The 23,650-nt window shown below is 32.9% G+C and overlaps 2 protein-coding genes and 1 long non-coding RNA gene across 3 annotated transcripts; all 3 read left to right on the top strand.

The window, feature by feature from the left end:
- The first annotated feature begins 5,172 nt into the window (after positions 1–5,172).
- Positions 5,173–8,919, top strand: LOC106304092 (calcineurin B-like protein 4). The gene is made up of 9 exons (XM_013740479.1): positions 5,173–5,334; positions 7,253–7,384; positions 7,502–7,584; positions 7,709–7,768; positions 7,871–7,979; positions 8,070–8,122; positions 8,217–8,297; positions 8,408–8,520; positions 8,660–8,919. The coding sequence occupies exons 2-9, from the start codon at positions 7,297–7,299 to the stop codon at positions 8,736–8,738; spliced, it is 666 nt and encodes a 221-aa protein (XP_013595933.1). The 5' UTR covers positions 5,173–5,334; positions 7,253–7,296; the 3' UTR covers positions 8,739–8,919.
- A 2,590-nt stretch (positions 8,920–11,509) lies between these two features.
- Positions 11,510–14,606, top strand: LOC106306481 (phosphatidylinositol 4-kinase gamma 3-like). The gene is made up of 3 exons (XM_013743115.1): positions 11,510–11,701; positions 12,330–13,922; positions 14,007–14,606. Exons 2-3 carry the CDS (start codon positions 12,579–12,581, stop codon positions 14,385–14,387), a joined length of 1,725 nt encoding a protein of 574 aa, XP_013598569.1. The 5' UTR covers positions 11,510–11,701; positions 12,330–12,578; the 3' UTR covers positions 14,388–14,606.
- A 1,064-nt stretch (positions 14,607–15,670) lies between these two features.
- LOC106306482 lies at positions 15,671–16,361 on the top strand. The gene is made up of 2 exons (XR_001263155.1): positions 15,671–16,139; positions 16,236–16,361. It is a non-coding gene; the product is annotated as an uncharacterized LOC106306482 (long non-coding RNA).
- Positions 16,362–23,650: the final 7,289 nt, after the last annotated feature.

A 23,650-nucleotide genomic window follows, 5' to 3' on the forward strand; every position in this document is an offset into this window, starting at 1 on the left:
TTGAAATGACATGGCGTTCTCTCCTCGTGTGGCAATTTGGAGTGGAAGTTCTGAAGTTATGTATCCTTTCAGCAAAGCTGGTTTGTTTGGGCTCTCTTTGCCCTCCCTTCTCCTTTAAGGAGTATTTCTTCCTCCCACATCTATCACTTGTTGTAAGTGAAATTGTTATAGGGAGCATTGTGTTAAAGATGGTTCTGTTTGTAGCAGAAGCGAAGATGTCTATTGTCTCTCGTTTTGATGGTGTTAACTGTCTGACATCATTGACCATGGAGGCTTTTATCTCTCCCCTTTATTGTTTCGATCAAGAATGTCAATTTGAAGAAGTCTTCTTGTTTGACTTGCCTTTCTCGGAGACAACGGTGGTTGAGCGTGTGATATCACCTTTATCAACTCTTTGTTTGAGTACTTGTTGTTTAAGCTTTACCATTTGCTTGTCCAGTATATTGGTATGTGCTTTAGTTTCTTTGGCTCCTTGTAGCCTCGTTGTATCCTCCACTAGTGGAGTTAAACTCTTTTAAGTTTCAATGGAAGTAGGTTTGATCAAAAAAAAAAAAAAGACAATAGGGGCACACATGATTTTGTGTTTTATTCATATCTAATGATTTTTAGCTTCTATTTTAGTTCATTTTATTTATTTTCTAATGCATTTAAGAAATTAAACATGATTTTAATATTTTAATGAAAATACATGATTCTACAATACATTGCCTTAGTAATATACAATGTACACATGTTGTCTTTGTACACATGTAATCATGTACACATGTACATATATTACATGTTGTACATTAAATGAATGGCATTTTAGTAAATATATTTTCGTATTCTCCAGATTTTTTAGGGTTTCCTGCAACAAACATTGCAGCCGCCATTGATTTCTTTCATGTATTTTTCATTCTTTTTCGTTTACGTGTAGATTACACTTCAAGATTGTTTATTTACCACTTCTAAACTAATTTCTAACTTTAGATTTTGAAATTTTTGTGAGATTTGGCCATTGTTGCTCGAGCTTCATCGTGCAACTGAAGCGACGACTACCGCAGCCGATTCCAAGCATCACGACCACCACAAGCTACTGTCATGGAGATTAAAAATAAATAAACAAAATCTGGTTTGGTCTAAAATCAGGTCCAGCAAAACTTTTGAAATTTAAAATTCAAAACCTTAATTAGAAAGTCCAACTAGCTGTGAGAAAAGAAACCAGACTCAAAAAGGAAACTAACCAAGTCACATCCCACCAATCCCAAGTTAGCAGATGCTGTCCCAATAGGAGAAATTGAATTATCTTGTAATAAAAATTTGGAAACTGCCTTATAGTGTAAAAAAACTCTTAGTTAAATGTGTGAAGTTCTGGGTATTTTCGGAAGTACAGAAAGCTGTAGAGTACTTTTGTAAATATTAGTTGGCTTCTTCGTTGAAAAAAAAATTGTTTGCTTCTTTTGGAAAACAGAGCATCAATTAAAAAGCCAGTAAAATCTCATTTTTACTGAGAAAATGATCAGATAAATACTGAACTTACACATTTTTGCCAAAAACATTAACTCTTCACTAATCCAAAAACATATTAACTTTTATTGACCGAGCCTAATTACATATAACTTTAGTCAACATTAAATTTCACTTAACCAACATTTCTTTTTAGCAGAAATCAAAACGACTTTGTTTTGCTAAAATAAAAAAAAATTAACAAACTGACAGTAAATATATTAAAATTACACATTTCTTCTAAAGAGCATGCAACTTTCATTGATCCAAAAATATAAACTTATTTTGGTTGAGACAAACTATATATAAATCAAAAATTCGAACCGAACAAGCTTATATTTTTGGATCAGTAAAAAGTTCATGCTTTTAGCAAAAATGTGTAAGTTCAATATTTTACGATGAGTGTTACTAGTTTTTTTTTTAGCAAAATGACGTTGTTTTGATTTCGTTAAAGAATAAATGTTGATTAAGTGAAAATTAATGTTGACCAAAATTATACATAATTTGACTTAGTCAACACAAGTGTGTATTCATGTGTTTTTGGGATTAATGAAAAGTTTGTATTTTTTTTGCAAAAATGTGTAAATTCAATATTTATTTCACTGTTTTCTCTATTTTTATTTTTTAAAATTGTATTTTAAAATAATTTGCTGCATGGAAACGTCTAATATAAGTTTATAATGACTCTCTCTCTCTCTCTCTCTCTCTCTCTCTCTCTCTCTCTCTCTCTCTCATTCCATGTCTCTTCATTTTCTTGTTTCCAATAATAACTCACTTCTCTTACTTACATATCCAACTCCACTCTATTTTCTACAATAAAATAAAATTTAGAGTAAAAATGCTCCAATACTACTATATTTTTCACTTTATAATAGAGTAAAAAATAGGTTTACGTAGAAAAAAATCTCGCACTCCATTCTATTTTTCATTCTAAAATAGAGTTTAGAGTAAAAATGCTCTAATGGTACTCTATTTTTAACTCTATAATAAAGTAAAAATGAGTTTAGTCTAAATATAGAGTAAATTATTATTTTTTGTTCATCACTCTATTTTTACTCTAAAATAGAGTATTATTGGAGTATATTTTAAGTTTATTATAGAGTTACTCTATTTTAGAGAAAAAATAAGGTGAACCATTGGAGATGGTCTAAATTCTTTTTTCTTTGTGCATGATTCTATTTTTCATTCTAAAATAGAATACCATTAGAATATAATTCAACTCTATTATAGAGTTACTCTATTCTAGAGTGGACCATTGGAGATGGTATTATAGGCCTACTCGGGTGTCTACAAAGACTTAACAGTCCAAGAAAGTATTCACCCTGCAAGGCTGCAACTCAAAAAGAACCTTTTATTGACAATAGTTCTACCTCATGAAAGAACCGGAAGGTTTATATTTATCATACATTCATCTTGCAACTCAGTTTTAGCTTCTTATTACTTGTTAAAGTCTATGTCCTTAAACTTCTTATTACTTGTTAAAGTCTATGTCCTTAAACAATGGATTTAACATCTTTTTTTTGCGAAGGTCGACGGTGGAATGAGGGATCCTTTGGTTAGTTTCTTTGTTCTCCTTGTTTTGGGTTTATGATGGTTTGTTGCGATTAATGCATATAATCTAGGCCTTCTACTTTTAGTTTGATTTTTTTCTCGTATAAAATAGAGATATATCCAAATTATATTGATTTATGCCAAACAAAATTGAAATTATATAGAAGATTTCAAACGAAAAAAACCAAACTAGCTGAATTTAATTGAGATAAATTAAAATACATAAATTTAAGAAAATTTAGTCACAATTTAACCAAAACCACAACTTTCAGTTTAATTTGACAATGAATTTACAAGCTGAACGAAAGTAAATTGACTTTATCGAAAATAAAATTAACGAAACCAAGCTGACCAAATCCAACAGGTCTTATATAAAATGCTTCGGTTCACTCTCCCAACTAAAATGATAATATAATATGCAGTTATAAAATCTTAAACTTCTTGTTAAATTGAAAGCCTATATATGGCGTGACACCAAACTTTAAATTTGGTCACAGGCTCACAGCTATGGACTCTTTTTTTTTTGTTTTTTTCGGCGTTTAAACGTATCAGTCCATTCGACAAAAAGAAAGATCAATGGAGAAAAAGGGAAGAGGCAGATATAAGAGCATAAATAACGCTAAAACTCATTTGGGATTCTTATTTTTTATTTTATTTTCTTATTTTTTGGTCTGATTAAAATAAAAAAAATTAAAAAAAAATAATTGCGAGCCGCCACATGTCAATAGGGTCTACGAGCAGTGCAAGACTCGGTCCTTATTTCAGCATTTTTGCAACCGATTCTTGTGCATTTCGGTGGGGTCCACCCCCTACTTTTTGGTAAGAATTCCCAAAAAGTACCCCGTAATCATGTTCTAAGTTGGAGATTTCACAACCTAATTTTAGTTTTTTTTTTTTTGTCATCAGCATTACAGATTCATATTGACTCTGTGAATTCCGTTAAGAGATCTTGATCCATGTGAATTATAAATTAATTTTGGTTTAATTTGAAATAATTTAATGAAAAGATGGGTCGACTTTAAATGAAAGAAATACTATTAAATTAAAGCGAGACATAAACAAAAATTGATGTTTAAGAAAGCAGAGAAAAGCTGATCATGACGAAACTAAGAAAAGGTAAGCACTAGTTTCAGTGTTGTCATGTCCTTTTGATGTAAGAAAAGAGTAGGAGGCATGATGCATCTCTATTCATGGGCCAAAACTCCATTGTACAAGCTTAGAAGTTTCAACATAATGGTTTTCAAAACAAAAAAATGTCAGCATTTTAAAAAGAAATTAAGTTGTAGTAGGGCCGGTATGAGCAAAGCTACTGAGGTAAACAGGTATTGAACATTTATTAATATTGTAAATTACTTTTACAAAATATGTTTTTGTCTTAGGATCTTTTTTTTTTTTTTTTTTTTTTGAACACTTTTTTAAAACGGGCGGTCTCCGGAATCCCAGAGGACTCGAACCCAGGTGCCTTGGGATCCAGTTCACTCTAGTGTTACCACTAGGCTATTCTGTCTTAGGATCAATATTATGTTGTTTGAGTTTTTTTAAAAATTTACTCTAATAGTATCAGTAGGAAAATTATGAATCGCTTCTCATTGTTTATATTGTTATTTTTCTTTATTTTCCACCATTTTGCTGTTTAATATACAAAGTCTAGTTATGACCTAAATACTAATCTAATGGAGTATATGACTTACTTATGTTTGTTATTCATATTTAACAATTCTAATTTATAGACTCGTAAACTATACTAATTATAAATTATTTAATTTATATATAACCTTATAAATAACATTATAATATATATTCAGAAAATATCCAGCATGTATATGCCATATATTTATATATACATTTAGATGTTTTCAAAAAAAAAAAGTAACCAACGATGTTTAAAAAAATAAAATAAATAACCAACCATTTATCTAGCTGGGGCCTGACATATTTTAGAACACTAATCAGCATTCACAATCACAACTGTCAAAAGGAGAAAAGGAGAAAAGGAGAAAAGATCCAGTGGGACTCGTGGGACATGAAAACAGTATTATACTTTTTTTACATAACCATTCGATGATATTTAATTATTTTATAGAGATCATCAAAGGCGATTTGAAAACTGACATCACATCGCTATCTATCCAACACGCATGGATAGATACAAAAAGCCGAACCGGGGTTGCGAAGCCCAACGCACTATTTAATTACTTCTGTTTTGCCCTTTTCCTCTCCCCACAAAACAGCACCAAAGTTTTCAGGATCCAAGAACCGAAGAGGCGAGAAGAACCCAGATTCACACGATCATTCCTGGTTAGTTTCTCGTGTTTTCTACCCTTTTTTTAATTTTGATCCTGGGTGAATGCACCTGTCTTTCCCTGTGTTTTTTGTTGTTCTTCCCGAGAAAATATACTTTAACACAAAGTTCCAAAAGGAAGCTGCTGAGAAATAGCTTTCTTCCCTTTCCAATGGCATTTTTCTTTGTTCTCACATCCCATTTTAGTTCACATAATCACATTCAATGGATCTAGTCTGACTTATAATGCAATATGGAGGCTTAAACTTTGAAGTTTATCCCTTTTTGGGTTTTCTTCTTCTCTAATAGAGTCAACGTAGGTCCGCTTCTCAAGGAATCTAGTTATACGATTTACCAAATTTCCGGTTCAATGTAAATGAAACAAAAAAACAAACCATTCATTTAACGCGGCAATTAGTGACATAGACCGAACTGAACCGAGTGCCTGGTTTAATTTATAATTAAATGGAATTTGATTTTGCAATGGTTTTAGTTTGGTTCTATTAAATAAATTAAATTGTTTTATAATAGAAGAAGGGTGCGAATTGGGTCAAATTCGGTTTGGTTCAATTAAATCTAGTGGGGGTAGATGTGCGGTCTAGCTCGATTCGATCTGGTATTGAGCTTCAGTCAGGATATCGAATTTGAGGGTTGGTGTGGTGTGTGTTTAATTACCTTTTTCCGAAAAAAAATCGATTTAATCAAAGAGCCGTACGTTTTGTATTACGTGATTACCGTGCAAGAAAACAAATATTTACATATAATATAAATAAAATAGGAAGTCAACACCTGCAAGTTGTATTTCATGTAAGACATTTTCTATATAAAATACTTGGAGAGATTAAATAATAGACAAAGTCACAAAAGTCATCTTTCTTGGCTGCATGTCCGTTGAATAGTCAACAAAATATTGAACCTTTTTGTCGTTACGCAAGCAAATAGATTGAAAAGGTAAACAACGAGATGAAAACGCTGCATCTAAATTATATAGGTGCAACTTGGTTTACGTATGCATATTGTGTTCGAGTCATATGTATCATATGTATAGATTCCTCTATATACCGTACCTGATATTGTTATTTGAGTGAGAGTGAATACTCTAGACAGCAGTGTAGCTAAACCCCTAGTATCATTTTACTATCTTTAAAAGCCACCTATAATCTCCCTTCCTACAGTAACTGAATAAAGCAACAAGATCTTGTCTAAATTTCGTGATTTTCAATAAAGCATCTCTTTGTATTATTGCATTTGAAACTTTCTATATCCTTCGTCATAAATCCTTACCCACAACCGCAAATCATTTTTAAACATTCATCTTTGGAACTATTAACAAGAATCCGTTGACTGATTCATTTATGCATATATAAAAGTGGACTAACGACGATTAAAATTTGTATTAATGTATTATTTACATGCATATATCATTGGAGACTCTGATAAGCTATCTCTCTGTTATTACGAATAAGATAACTAGGAGAAAACGTTATCTCTTATCTATACGTCTGTTCATATGTCATTTTTATGGCTTAATGAATTATATTTTTTTTTGTTTTTGTGTTGGTTTCATTTTGTTTATTGGAACACTTGCTAAATTATAGATTAAATATGAAAATGTCGTTTTGTTCTAGTTTTGGTTATTCGTGTATTATATTAAACGTGAGCTGATGTTTGGGAGAGCTTGATATAGCTGTCGAGAAAACTACAACTATCTTTAATTTAATGGGTAACTTGGCCAACTACATCTTACGTATTTGTTATGTGTAAGCCAATGAAACAATTCGTTCATATAGCTGTCGATTCCCATTAAAAACTATAAATTGCACTCGTTTATAATTGGTGTGTTCTTTGACGTTTTTGCAATACGGGATATTAATTCACCTTATTATTACAAACACAAATATTTATAAACCAACATTTTTGTGGTTTTGGTTGTAGAGTGAAAGCAAAGACTAATAAGAGTTTAGAGAAGGTGTGTTTGTATGGGCTGCGCTCCGTCGAAGAAGAAGACCAATGCATTACGACCGCCAGGATATGAGGATCCTGACCTTCTTGCCTCAGTTACACCATGTCAGTTTCTAGTTTGTAATCTTATCAATATATACCATAAATGTTACGAAAACATGTTCTAAACTTTAGAGAAAACTCTAATTTTATCCTACTTTTTGATATTTGGTGGGACAATAGTTACGGTAAAGGAAGTGGAAGCGCTGTATGAACTGTTCAAGAAGCTAAGCAGCTCGATTATCGACGATGGTCTTATCCATAAGGTTTCCTCTTGCACTCCTTTTCATCTATTTCATTCAAATATAATTCGAAACAGAGTCCACTGTTTTTGTTTTTGAGATCTTTTATGGTCGTATATGGCTTAGAGTTTTAAGTGTGATGTTGTAGGAAGAGTTTCAGCTGGCGTTATTCAGAAATAGGAACCGGAAGAACCTTTTCGCTGATCGGGTACGTATATTTAACTAACTATACCTACAACAAGTTACATTTAAAGATAACATGCGTATGTATTTATATGAAGTTTTTGTGTTTATAATATGTTATCCGCAGATATTTGATGTATTTGATGTGAAGCGAAATGGAGTGATCGAGTTTGGGGAGTTTGTCAGGTCTTTAGGCGTCTTCCATCCAAATGCACCTGTCCATGAGAAAATAAAATGTAACTTGCTTCACAATCATTCTACGTTAGGTACTTACTATTCTTTGTATCTTTTAAGTTAACTGACAATATTTTATCATGAATTTTCAGTTGCTTTCAAATTGTATGATTTGCGGCAAACTGGATTCATCGAGCGAGAAGAAGTGAGTCTATGTACACTAGTTTCCTACAACCTTTGAGATTTTAATTTACATTTTTTTGCTCATAATAAAGTGTGGTTGTTGTTCTTACGTGTAGTTAAAAGAGATGGTAATCGCGCTTCTTCACGAATCTGAACTCGTTCTTTCTGAAGATTTAATCGAAGTAATGGTGGATAAGGTAGTCCTTTACTTCACCGACCACCACACCTCTATATGTTAATTTGATATTGAACGTTATTTATCTTAGTGATAAAGAAGTTATAAGGAGATGTGTGGTAATTTTTGCAGGCGTTTATTGAAGCAGATCGTAAGAACGACGGGAAGATTGATCTAGATGAATGGAAAGATTTTGTGTCCAAGAATCCGTCGCTCATCAAGAACATGACGTTACCGTATTTAAAGTGAGTCTACACTGAATAGTTCAATAAATTTTTATTTTCGGTATAGCTGGGTACTACACGTATAGATTGACCAAACCAACTGATTTAACTGATGCATTGAAAACATATGGATTGATGATAAGATTCTTGGTGAATGTAGGGACATACACGGGACGTTTCCAAGTTTCATTTCATCTTGTGAAGAGGAAGAGTTGGAGTTGCAAAACCTATATTTCTGAGTAATCCATGCAGATTGCAGATGAAGAAATTATAAAATCCCCAACCTTTTTTGCCTTCTTCTCTGGTTTTCTTGTCTAAATATTTTTGTATAGAAATAGTAAAGTTGACGACAGAGATGTAAGTTTAGGATTTGAAAAATGGCTGCAATAAATCAATCTTGGAGTTGTCTTTTGTTGTGTATATATTTGCATACTTAGCTAGCTTCAATACATTTTTTTTGTGGAGTGAACAAGTGTTCTTTCAATTCACACATAGAAATATTTTATAAGTAGTTTGTAGGTTGCTTCAGTGCTGTTGCTGTACAGAAAGAGCTAATCTTAAAGTTGAAGGAGGTTTGAGTGCAGTGTTGTTTTGTGTTAGTATGAAGCTTGGGTTTGAAGAAAGAGTTACTCTTGGGTTCACCCCCTAGGGTGAACCTTTAGGTTCACCAACCAATAGAAAGTTGTCATTTTAAATCTACTATCTTTTAATTAAGGAAACCAAATAACTTGCAAATTATATTATTTTTTCAAAATAAAATTTAAAAATATATAAAAATAATATATAAAAAACGAATTCAAAAAAAAAAAATGTTGTCAACAAAACACTAAACCCTAAACTCTAATACTAAACCCTAAACTCAAATCCTAAACCCTAAATCCTTAAGTAAACCCTAAATCCTTGGGTAAAACCCCTAAACCCTTGGAAAAACACTAAACATTTGGATAAATTCTAAATTATAAATCTTAAACACTAAACTCTAAATCTTAAAAATAAATATTTTTTTTAAACAATATTTTTTTAGAACTATTGTTATTTTTATTTACTTAATTTTTTATTTTTTATTTTAAAAGCATAATATAATTTGGCAAGTTATTTTGTTTCCTTAATTAAAAGATATTAGATCTAAAATGACAACTTTCTATTGGTTGGTGAACCCAAGAAAAAGTCTTGAAGAAATAGACCCAATGCGTTGTGAACCAAATTAAATATAAACCGAACCAAACTGGTCGGTTCTTTTGATTTTTGGTTAGCTTGGTTTTCTAAAACCATGCTTAAATTAACCGAGATAAATTACGGTGTGGTTATAGGTTAATACGGTTAGTGCTTTTCTACCAACTTAAACTATGCCTAATTAGACAACAACAACAAATACCATAAAGTAAAGCTTGTTGATGTGAGATCACTAAACCGAAGAGAATCTCCTCAGTTCCGTATTTATCGTTTCCTCATCTGGACTTATTTTAATTGTTATTTTTTTTTTTTTTAGTTTTTTTATTAGCTGAGGAATTTTAGTGATGGTTATATAACTAAAGTTTTGGCTTTGTAACAACAAGTTATAGTTTAAATTCTTTGAAAGACATTTGATTAAATTCATCTATCTAGTGAAATTTCTAGATTGAGTTAAACTTTGTTTCTTTCCTTAGATAAACTTCAATACTAAACTCTTTCTCCCTCTTTCATTTTTGATATTTTTGTGTAGTAAGAATCATGAAGAATTATGTGACTCTCATTTCATACTTTAATTATAAGATTCTCACTGGTTATAACACATGGTTCTTTTTAATGATAGATTGTACGTATTTAGGTCAAATTTAATATCTTTTGTTGTTGTTAAGGATAGAGTTGTTGTTTGTTCATTTTGATTGATTGCATTTTCCACTATTTGTTAATTTTGATAATTGTATTTTTTGTTGGACGATTTAAATACTTATTTTTAAAAAAATTCTATAATCATCATGATGTAACACCAACATCATTCAGCTCAAGTGATGATGACTGTTTGATCACTTACCTGTTTAGCCATGGCAAGACTTGGAAACTGTGGATACGAGAGCTTATAGATCAGAGGTTATGAAGTTAACTTTGTTATTCGTTGATAAAAAAAAAACTTTGTTATTCTGTTTTTTTTTTCACATTATTTTTTTCTTTTTCATGAAAAATTATTTTTTTAACGCTGATTTATTATGACATTACAATTAATGCATATTCAAGTTGGTCATAATTTTCATTTTAATATCAATATGTGGTTAATGGTTTAATCTATTACTACCTCTGCTCCAAAATACTTGATGTTTTGGATGTATGCAAAATAATTAAGATATACATTATTTTCTAAAAAGTAATATTAAAAATATAAATTAAAATTAATTCAGTTAATCCTTAAAAATAAGTATAAACATCATTGATCACGCAATTTTCAATAAAAGTAAGATTAATATCAAAATATCAAAACATCATCTATTTTGAAACATCAAAAACTCTCCAAAACATTATCTATTTTGGTACGGAGTAAGTATATAATTAGAAACATTTTCTCTATTTAAATTGTTTATACATCACAAAAGAAATTAAACTAACAATATTGATTCAACTCATTGACGATAATATTATTTGTATGAAAGATATAATAAAAATTGTTATTTTCTTTTGTCCTTCAAACATTCTGGTTGTACAAAATTTTGGTTATTGGTGCTTTGAATCATTATGGTAAAATGGGTCAGTCCCTTGTAATAAACCGGTTTAGTTCATGTGAAGTATCTCGGTTAATGTCGGTTCTCAGGAATATGTAGCAAGCCAAACCTAACCCAAAAAAAAAACGACACAAGGGCCCAGGACTGAAGACCCAATGGGTCTTTTTAAGCTTATAGGGTCTTCTTAGACGGCAGGAAATCGCGTCCGTTACGGAAACAAGATCCGCCGTGGAGAAGAATTAACGACGTTAGAGATGGCAATAAAACTTCCGTCAAAAGTCAGCGAGGTCAAAGACTATAAATAGATCCCCAGAAAATTCGCCGCTGTTCAAAGAAGACTCGTTAGCTGATACTGTTTGTGCCTCTCTCTCTCTTTCTGGGTACACACGCTCAAATTTTCTCGAGAATTCTCGGGAAAATTCTGAAAAGAGTTTCCAGATTCTCCACGGTTAGATCTTAACCAAACCAGTTTCGATTGATCCATCAGCTTCACGGATTTTGATTCCGAGGTATGAATCATGTTTTTTAAGCTCCGATCGATTAGTTTGTTATTATCTCTTCCGATCATGAATGATTAGTTGTATCGGTTCGATGATCGAGAGATGCGAGTAGAATCTAGAATCCAATTTTTTTTTCTTCTGTAGCGGTTCCATATTATGAATGTTCGTTAGATGATCGGAGACTTGTTATTTAGCGATAAACAATGGATAGTGCTGTTGTTGATAATGGATTAATCTATAATTAACTTTGTTGGTCAGATCAAAACTTAAGCCAGCCTGGTTTGTTTGGCTTTTTGATAAAGACGTTGTTGACTTGGAACTTTACTTTTGTGGCCGTTGTTTTGATTAGGCTTTTTTTTTTGAGCTAATTTTAGCTTTTGACGATTACTAATTATATAGTATATGAGAGACCTTAAGCTTTTAAAAGGTTGTATAGTTTAGATATAATTAGAACTCTTGATCCATACAAGAGAGAGAGAAGTGGTTGGTATAAACTTTTTTTTTTCTGAGTTTGATCTGAGTAATTTACATTTTTTTTATAAGGTTTGGTTGCTTAGGATTTATTTTTACTTTGTTTGATTTTACCTTTGTGTTATCTTCGTTGCCTACCTGATTCATGTGATCATTGGTTGTTCAGGTTCGTTGCTGAATGAAGGCGTAGGTGGTTTTGGCATTCGTTTAGCGTCAATATGAATTCAGTTGGCAAGATGTGATTTACAAAGCTCTTCGTTTCTGAGTTCCTGAATCCGTGCAGGAACTTGGGTCTTTTTTTAAAACTACACGGAAGAAGAAGATAAAGGTTGAGTTTCCGCCTCTTATTCCTGTTGAGCTCTTAGATTTCTCTCCAGCTCTTGAGGATTTAGTATTAGAAGTTTGTACAGTTGGTATGTCAATTGCTAGTGTAGCTCTCAGTCCAGCCCTGGAAGAAGTTGTCAACTTTCCAGGTTTTATTGGACGGTTCGGTTTGGACTTAGACGACCCAATCCTGATATTCCTGTCTATTTCCGGATCTCTGAGCCCCTTAAGGGTCATGGAGTCGGATCTGATAGCTTCCGTGAAGCTGAGGATTCAGAGTATCAAGGGATTTTTTGTGAAGAAGCAGAAGCTGGGCTATGACGGTAGGGAACCAGCTCGAAATGATTCTCAAGTTCGAGATTGTTGTCTTGCTGATGGGGAGCTGTTGCATTTGGTTATTAGGCTCTCTGATCTCCAGGCAATCTCCGTCAAGACTTTGGGAGGGAAGGAGTTTGAGCTCTTTGTTGAGAGGAGCAGAAACGTTGGTTACGTGAAGCAGAAAATAGCTTTAAGGGAGAACGAGCTTGGGAATGCGTGGGATCATGAACTCACGTTAGATGGTGAAGAGCTAGATGACGAGAGACTCATCACTGATCTCTGTAAAGACGGAGAGAATGTGATTCATTTGCTAATTAGGAAGTCTGGTAAGGTCAGAGCAAAACCAGTGGAGAAGGATTTTGAGGTTTTTGTTGAAGATGTAACTCACAATCACAACTCAGTGGATGGTAGAAGAAGACTCATATCACCACAAGAAAAGCCTAAAGATTTTTTCCTGGAGCCTGTTTTTGTTAACCGTGAAATTGAACTTGCTCCGCTGCTCAAAGAGCTTATCATCTCCACTTTAGAGGGTTTGGAGAAGGGTAATGGCCCGATCAAATCATCTGATGGATCAGGGGGAGCTTACTTCATGCAAGATCCATCCGGAAACAAATACGTATCTGTCTTCAAGCCCATTGACGAGGAGCCACTGGCCGTGAACAATCCGCACGGACAGCCTGTTTCAGTTGACGGGGAGGGACTAAAGAAAGGCACACAGGTTGGTGAAGGAGCTTTTAGAGAAGTAGCAGCCTACATTTTAGACTATCCCATGATCGGACCGCGAACTTTTCCTCATGACCAATCCGGTTTCGCTGGAGTTCCGCCAACAACAATGGTCAAATGCTTGCACAAAGATTTCAACCATCCCAATGGTTACAGTTTCTCTCCCGAGAACACGAAGATTGGTTCATTGCAGATGTTTGTGAGTAATGTTGGAACTTGTGAAGATATGGGATACGGAGTCTTCCCAGTTGATCAGGTTCACAAGATATCAGTTCTAGACATTAGGTTTGCTAATGCAGATCGTCATGGTGGTAACATTTTGGTTAGCCGAGACGGAAAAGATGGTCAGATCGTGCTTACTCCTATCGACCACGGCTATTGCTTTCCAAATAAGGTAACAAAATTCGTCATTCAATACCAAATAATATTTGAAATTAGCTACTACAATATATTTCGGCTAAAACCACTTTATTTTCAGTTTGAAGACTGCACATTCGAGTGGCTATACTGGCCTCAAGCAAAAGAGCCATACTCTTCAGAGACACTGGAATACATCAAGTCCTTGGACGCTGAGCAAGACATTGAGCTTCTGAGGCTCCACGGTTGGGAGATTCCGCCTTCATGCGCTCGTGTCTTCCGCATGTCGACCATGCTTCTCAAGCAAGGTGCTGCGAAGGGTCTCACACCTTTTGCCATTGGAAGTATGATGTGCAGAGAAACACTCGAGAAAGAATCTGTGATCGAACAAATCATCAATGATGCAGAAGCTATAGTGCTCCCGGAGACAGCAGAAGAGGAGTTTATCAGCACCGTCTCTGCTATTATGGATTGCTGTCTCGACCAGTATTCTCGGAACTGAAAATATCTTTATCGTATCCTCATGATTTCTTTATGACTGCTATAAGGAGTTGTATATCCATCCAGTGTCCGTCATAATAAATAAGTGTCACTGTCTTGAACTCAACCTTGGTGTTTTTGAGTCAATAACGTTCCCGTGTTACTTATTTTAGTTCTGGATGATGAACAACAGAACAAGTCATTTACATATATACTTAACTACGGTTTGATGTTGGTCACAGTTTTTTTTCTTTTTTGGGTTAGTTTAACTCAAAAACTGGAGCTGGCTTTTTTAAGCATTTGAAGCTACAAAAGTGGAATTCAATCATTAAACTGGTGCAAAACATATTCACCATGGAACATAGGATCCCATGAGCTCTCTTAAAATCAGGAGATTGGCTAGTCTTTATCCTCATATAAGCCGATGGTAAAAGATGAAGAGGTTCGGATGAAGAATTCGAACACGAGCTTCCTCCTCCCTCTCCGGACAAGAGACTCCTAAGCGAGTTCCTCGTAGCGATCCTCTCTATTGTTTCAGCCCCAATCTTTAACATTTTGTTTCTGTGCTGGAAATAACCAACGTACTCTCACCACATTGGATCTGCAGGATTCACAATATAAATAAGGTATCCATGATGCTAGTTTCATAAACGAATCGTCTTCTTGGCCCTGTCAATATATTTAGAGCTAGTAAGATTCAAACCAATAAACTCGGTGTTTCTTATCTAATGTCAGTGCATGCACTGTAACAGATTTCTGAATCAGTCGGTGAATCTTTTGACTCTCTTCTTCGACAGAGTCCTCACAACCGGCCTGCTCCTCTAAAATCCCTCGAGGGGATGTACTCGGACTCGGAGGCTTGGAAATCACATAAGAAAGAGAGAAACTATTGTGCTCCCCTGAATGTTACTTGTAGCCCTGCGACTTCGGTTTTCCGAAACCGAACCGAACCGTCGGTTTTCGGTTAACCGAAATTTTTAAAACCTATTCCGAAATTAACCGAATTAAATTTCGGTTCAGTTCGGTTCGGTATTCAAAATTATTTTCGAAAATAACCGTTTTTTTTTGTTTCGGTTAATTCCGGTCAAAATTTCCCAAAAAATCAGCTATTTTCGATTAAGTTCGGATGTTTTCGGTTGAATTCGGTTCGGTTTTTCGGATATTTTTGGACATTTTCGGTTTTTTTTTTTTGAAAATCGAAAAACCGAACCGAAAACCGAATTACTTTTCAAAATCGTACCGAAACTAAACCGAACCCAAAACCGAAACCGAACAAAAAACCGAAAATTTCGGTTCGGCTCGGTTCGGCGCGTTTGGTTAGTACAAAAGTCGCAGGCCTAGTTACTTGTTTCAAACTTGATAGAGTGAACCACAGCTTTTTTTTTTGTGAACAGCTACATTTAATATCTAAAAGGGCCTAGGCCCATGTCAACCCAGAACTGGGCTTAATGCAGAGAAAATTCCATGGATGTCACACACGATTCCATGGATTTCCTTCACCTGTAAATCATGATCGATAGCTCTAATGAGCTTTAAGTTGTCGGAGAACATCCTGAGAGTTGGGTTATGATGGCGAGTCGCATTGCTAAAGCTTCCGCCATTAGAGGAGAGTCTACGAAGCCTTGGGAGCTCGATCCTTGGAGAGGACGATTGAATCCTCTTCCTGAGAAGATCCAAGCGAGACCAGCCTGCTTCAATTGTTTGTTCCACGCCACAATCAGTTTTGCATGTTGTTTCTGATTCTTCGATGCTCCTCGGTTCTTTGTCAGATCCGGTAGGTATCTATTCACTTTTGGTTTGAAGTCTTGTGCTGTGAAACCTGTGATCCATTCCCTCGCTAACTTCAGTGCTCTTGTTGCTACATCAACAGGATTAGACGATTTTGCATCGAAGATCAAGGAGTTTCTGGCTACTACTGGAAGTAATTTTTCATTAAAAAAAAATCTTAATCGTTGTACAGAAACTTTAAATAAAACTATAGTACAATTGCTTCAAAGAGGTTTGACAACAAATATTCAAACATGTGGAAAACAACAACCAGAAACAAAGGTAAAATAAGCCGAATAAGGGTGGGTAGAAGGTTCCCAAACGGCGAAGATCCATGTTAACAGGTAGAAAATGCATTTTAACCAAAACAAATAAAACTAGATATAGGGCCCAATCCTGCAAATTAGGGGTGGGTGTTCGGATACCCGTTCGGGTTCAGATCATGTATTTCGGATTTTTGGTATAGGAGTATAGAACCTGTTCGGGTATTTCTATACTTCAGGTTAGGTTCATGTATTTTTAGTTCGATTTCGGTTATTTCGGATCGGGTTTCGGATATTTAAATTTTGAAAGAAAAATAATAAATTCTTCATTGCTCAAGTTTCTTATATTTAAAAATATACCTTTAATTTAACTGTTTTTTTTTAATTTTTAATAGAATAAATGATTAATATAATTGGAGACAAAATTTAAAATAAAAAGACACTAATTTTATTATTGTTTAGAAATTTTGGATACAATTTTTGTTAATGTACAGAACAAGAAGCTTGACATATATTTCAAGTGAGTAGCAATCCATAATTATATGTATATTATATGATCTTATAAGATTAAATATACATATGTTCGGTTATCTTTGGATATCCATTCGAGTTCGATTACCCGTTTGGATTCGGACGGATATCCAAATCTCTCCTGACTCAATACCCATTTGGAAAGTTTGCTACCGTCCAGATTTTGGTTCGAGTTTTTTGGGTCGGGTTCGGGTAAAGTGCGCAGGCAGTATAATTCCCAAATTTTCCCTACGGACTGGGTCTGGCTTCCACCATTGCTTAAGCTTATGAGCTGTCCGAATACAAGCCGTCTTGTTTACCGTCATATCTGCTGATGAAAGAAATTGAATAGGTTCCCCTGCGGGTGATGATGGTGTTCGTCGTCCTCCAAAAACTCGACTCCTGACTGAGATTCTAGCAGCGCCACTCTCACTTTTGAGTATGAAATCATTAATGTAGCCTAAACATATTGGATCTCTTGGGTTCACATATAAGTAAGGTGTCCACGCTCTTGTTCTTGGATCGTCTTCTTGAATCTGTTATAGTTAAAAGATGTTAAAAGAGTAGATCCCGTTTAGTTGTTTTTAATAATGTTGTTTAAAAAGGAAACTAAAGTCATAACTTTCCTGGCCGACAAATTAAAGAGAATTTTCAAACAAAATGAACCATCTTGGTGTAGCAAAAGTTTTAACTCTTACGTACGGTATCAAGGTCATACATATTTACCTGGAGATTAAAGAGCGAGGCGAAGGTGGTTTTGGTGAAACTCCTGGCGATCCGAACCTTGCGTTTAAGCTTCTCGCTATCTAATAGTTCCTTCTACAGGAAAATCCGAGTGGGGCGGGTTGAATGCATAAGTCTTGAGGGGTGATCCAGATCTTGCCATGTTCTTCCCGGCCACCAACGCTATGCCTGCTCCCAGAAGTGTCCCGCGAGCCAGACAGATTCTGTATCGACGTTGGGATAGGACAGCACATTTTCGATTGCTCGTTTGGCATTATTAGCCCTTTTTCCCTGGTTAAGGATATTGAGTAAGCATCGAACGTTTTTCATATCTGACTTCCAAGTTACTGAACTTAGCATCGTGCCGCGAAACGCAATCACGTAAAGCGGAGGTTTCCCCAAAAGAGGGGTCTTCTGGTAACTGTCGTAGTGCTTGTACATGTAAACGGCTCCGTATATGGAGCTGTCATCTGGGTTGATCAAGGTTTCGAGTAAAGAGAAACCGAAGGATTCATACCAGGGGTTGGCTAGTGCCTCCCGTTTCATTGCCTTATCCCGTTGCATTGTGGAGACTCCCATTACCAAACATGCTACCACTACGGTTATGTCGTGCCAGTTGTTCCTATTAAAAGTAAAGAAATTACTATATTTAGATTCTGACTAAAAAAACTAAAAGCATTATTAAACATGAGAAAGTAATAAATTTCCCTAAATTTTAGTACTTTTAATTATTAGATTATTAAATTGTTGACAAGTGGCAAATGATTTTTTTTTTAAAATTGAATTTTTTTCATATATGTCTATTTTTACTATTATGAAACACATTGAGTGTGCTCAGATCCTCCCATGGATACTCTATTTTTTCTTCAAAATAGAATAATTTTATAGTATAATTAGGTTGTACTTCAAATGCTAACCATTAAAAATTGACACATAAAAAGAAAGTTTAAAAAAAGATATTGAAAGATATTGTGAATCAATTATTTTTTATTCTTTAATTAGTTAAAGAAAATAGTCAAATCAATATACATTTACAACAAAAATATTTTTTTCTTTAATTAATTATGATTGATTTGACATTATTGTTCTTAATGAAAATCTATAAAAAACAAATTCTGATGGCATATTTTGTAAATAACACATAAAAGTTTAGTTTCAAATGAAGTCTTTGTTTTAATAGGATAGATGTTGTTAATCTATATATCTTTATGATGTTGTCAATCTATAGCTCCTAATGATATTTTCAATTGTCCCTATTTCACAACCTATATTTTTATCCTTATGATGTTAAAATCATAGACTCATAGTCATAACTTTATTTAGAGCACTGCAATATGAAAGTCATTTCTCAAAAGGAAAGAGAGAAATCGTATATTAAATTGAAATCGTATAATTTTGACAAAAAACTTCCTGTTTACACACAAAAAAGTTCCATCGTGTATCATAATATATTTTAACGCTTTCCGTTCTATATAATTTGGGTTCCTGCATTAATCCACAAATTCATTTTAGTAGGAAAACAAACTTTTTAGCTTTATGTAATCTTTTTTTTTGTAAAAGAACTTTATGTAATCTTCTGAAACACATTCTTTAACATTTTCTTTTCTAAGATTATACGAAAAGATAAAAGAATATTTCTTATCCATAGAATTATACAGAACACAAAGAAAATGTTACCAAAACAGGGTTAAGAAGCTTGGGGCCAGAAATGCTGAAAGTATCGCTTGTAGCTCCTCTTCCCATTTTTCTTCTTGTTCTTTTCCTGTATGTTACGCTGCCAATTACAAAACCAAACTAGTATTAGGGTTAAACGATCAAAAGAAAAATACAAAAAATAACAAAATGCAAATGTATCTATAAAATATGGATACGTTTATTATCTTAGTAAGTCATCTATTTTGCACTGTGAAAATGATAGCGACATGACTGGCTCAATAAAATTCAGGACTCTTTCTGCAGATTTTTTTCTAAAACTATTATTTAAAAAGATAAATGTTTTAATATTATTTTTTTGTCAGTGTTTTAATATTATTATTAAACTAACTATTATTTTATTGATTTGTTTCTCAAACATTTTATCATATTTTTATAACACTATCGATATTTAAATATAATATTACATCTAAATTTATATGTTTACAAAAAAGTTAAAAATAATGTGAATTTTGAAGTGGGTCATGGGCGGTCGCACTAACCCACACTGGATAACGAGGGATGAAGTCCACCAGAGCCGGCTCTAACCCATGGCAACATGAACAATTGCCATGGGTCCATATGTCCAAATTTTTTTAAGTTATTTTACTAATTAAAAAGATCTATTTGTTAAATATCAATTAGTTGGTGAAATTACAATAAAAAAAATCTATGATTAACTAAATATAATTTAAATACAACAAGAACAAAAAGTTAACTTACGCCATTCTCAATTTTTCTATTAACAAAATTTAATTTATACACAAAATCTCATTTTTAATTTTTTTTCTTTGAATACCACAATCTTTTATTTAGTTCATAGAAATGAAATAAATAAAAGTTGAGAAAAAAATTATAAAAAGATCTTTATTTTATATTTTGCCTAAGATCATTAAATTTTTTAAGACGCGCTGAGTCCACACAAGTGGGAAAATCCTTGTTGGTAACTGGAAAAACAGACCCAGAAAAGGCAAACTATTTTAAGTGTAGGAACTATTTCTTGCTTTTTCATGACTAAGAGGCAAGGAAAAAAAATAAAAAAAAAGGAAAAGAAAATAGGACGATTTAAAACCTCTTTTTTTTTAAACCGGTTCTTTAAAACCTCTTGCCACCTGAAAACTATCGCTCGTAGCCAGTCATCACTCATCACCCATTATTTTTTAGTCATCACCCATTTGCACTTTCCGTTTGGGTGACAGCTGCGATAATTACCAGTTACACAAGTCACAACATGAGCAGGGAAGAAAAACGAAGAAAGTTGCTGGTTTTCAGGCATAATAAAGAAGACGCTGAACAGAGATAAAAAGAAAACTATGAAGAAATGCTGATAAAAAAGAAAAAAAGAAAAAAGGAAAACTATAAAGAAATTTTGGTAGCCCCTCTTGGTCACTAAAGGAACCTCCAAACGGTGGAGATATCCACATTGTAATACTAGATTTTGACCTGGATATTTTAAAATAGTTTTTGGTAATTTTTTTTGATATTTATCGGTATTAAATAATAATTTAATATAATATTTATACAAAAAATTTGTAGTTGCTTATAGAGTAATTTTATTTATTTATCTAACCGTTAATTGAATTAGTTGTTTATATATATATTTATACATTTTCTTATTTAATTTATATTGGTATATATAAGCATGGGCATTCAGGTATCCGTCAGCGTTCGGGGTTTCTTAGATTTTGGTTCTAATTTGTTTCACGCTCTAGATTTCATTCTAGTAAATTTATAATTACGGATCGACTTCAGATATAACACATCGGTTTCAGTTCTAATTTGTATCATATCCTAAAACCCATGAAGTAACCATATAGTTTGGATTCAGGTTATATCGGATCGGTTCAGATAACCCGAAGTAAAATGTAATTTTTTTAAAGCAAAACATAAAAAATATATACTTATATATATAGCATTGGGTATTTAAGGTACTTATTTATATTTTAAATATTTATCTTTAGATATCATATCAAAATAAATATGAAATTGAATATTTTAAGTACATATTTTATGTTTCACATATTTATGTTGCATATTAATTTGGACATTTGGGTATCTTGTACATTTCGGACGGGGTATAGATGGAGTTTTTTGGTCCGTGTTCGGTTCGCATTTCGGATTACAGATTTTATGTCCAGGCTTAGGCATATATTTATATAAAAAATCTGCATGAAATAACATATGTAAACATACATTTTATTTAATATAATTTTCTAAAATTAATTATTTACATAGGTTTGTAAAGTTTAAGTTATTAGTAATAAATAATGACGAGCAGACTATAAAACCACAAAGAATATTTTTTGATCAATTATTTCCATTTTCTAAAACAGGAAAAGTATCCAAAAATAAAACCACTCACGAGTATATGTATACAAAGTTATAGACGTCAAAAAAGAAATGTATACAAAAGTTATTTTCATTTCCTATTTGCAGAATAAAGTTATTTTCATTTCCTATTTGCAGAAATATACAAAGTGTATGTATAAGGTTTAGAAAAAGTATTTACAGAATATACAAAGTGTATGTATAAGGTTTAGAAAGTACATATAATATACAAACTGTATGTATAAGGTTTAGCAAAGGTATCCAAGTTATTTTAATTTCCTATTATGATAATATTTTTAATTATTGTATATCATAGCGTGTTTGTAAATATGTATTTATTAGTATTGGAATATTTAAATTTCTATTTATTTATATGTTAGATTTTCTTTTGATAAGTAAAAGATTACGTTTAAGGTATAGCTAAATTTTAGGAATCCGACAGTTATACACTAACCATATTATAAATATTAGGAAAAATCTTAGGAAGTAAAGAATATTGTTAGTATTCTAATCGTAAAAATATACCAGGAAAGGTTTTTTCTTTCGGTCAATAATATTCAGGAAAAAAGAGTATCCAGAAAATTCAAGAAGAAATATAAACAAACAATCTTAAGTCGTCACCATCGTAGAAAGATTTGAAAGCAACATTTTCATTCATAAACAGAAGCAGAAGCACCATTAATTAGAAAGCTAATAGTTAATAGTTAATACATATCAATAAAGATCTACTATTAAAGCAAGCTAGCCAGCTAGGTATCGCTTCACATCCAAGCCTCAAATATCAAACAACAAAACAAAAAAGAGATCGATGTGATGTGGTGATACAGAACTACCCAAGAGCCTAAACTGTTAAAGCCGAACATTACACATCTCAGCGACCTTTTAAAATCGGACATTCTATAGTGGAATCTAAAAAGGCTAACTCAAATTATAAGAAAAATAACTCATAGGTTTTGCTACTACTCATTCACGCCCAAACTGCATGTAAGAACAGCCCAAACTGTCTAAACAGATAAAGCTAAAGATTACACACCTAAAAGACCATTTAAAATCAGGCATACTTTACACGAATCTACAAAGGTCAACTCTTTCAACAAATAAAAACAAACTCTCATTTGTTGTGCTACTTATTCACGCCCAAACTACATATAAAACGAAAGATGAATCCTTTCTTCATGTGTTAAAAAAAAGAGAATCATTTCTTCATAAAAATGACAACTTTGCCAAAATAATTTGCATCTACCAACAACCCATGAATCTGGAGAAGACAATCATTGAAACACGTTATTTTAGTTTTAATTGTTTTTGTAACATGTTATTTAAGGTTAATTTTAGGGAAAATTTGGATAAATGCACTTCAATAAGAATATAATATGAAAAATATACCCTTGTTTAAGCTTTTTGAAAAATATACTTACCTATATATAAATTTACCAAATTGCCCAATCTTAATAGTTATCAATTCCAATTAAACAATTTTTTAAAAAAATTATTTAAAAAAAAATCGTTAGAGATAGGGAATTATTTGTGAATCCACTGTTCAGAATTTCTTCCAACTCTTTCATATACACATGAAAGTAATCTTTCGATAACACTTCAATACAAGCAACACCATATGTTTTCTGTGACTTTAAACTGTTGGTATGTGTTTGTTCTTCCTCTGCCTTTCTTTTTCCATTACTTCCTTTTTGAATCTTGTACTCCAATATAAACAACATAAATTAAAAAATTTGTAAGATACACGAATCAAATCATTGGCTCAAACAGATTTATTGGATTTTCATGACACGTGAAAAAGAAGAACAAACCGATGAATAATAATCAGTGCAATTCTTTTTCATATTCAAAATATAAAAAAAAAAACATATCCGAATACATCTATTAGCTAGAACTTACTTGGCTCCAGTAGAGAAGAAGAAAATTTTGTAGAGACAAACGTGACTTGCTTTTCTTTTTTAACAACATGACTTGTTTATGTAAGTTGAAGAAAATAAAATAAAGG

This window comes from Brassica oleracea, chromosome C7 (genome assembly GCF_000695525.1).
Source record: "Brassica oleracea var. oleracea cultivar TO1000 chromosome C7, BOL, whole genome shotgun sequence".
In the NCBI taxonomy this organism is placed as follows: domain Eukaryota; kingdom Viridiplantae; phylum Streptophyta; class Magnoliopsida; order Brassicales; family Brassicaceae; genus Brassica; species Brassica oleracea.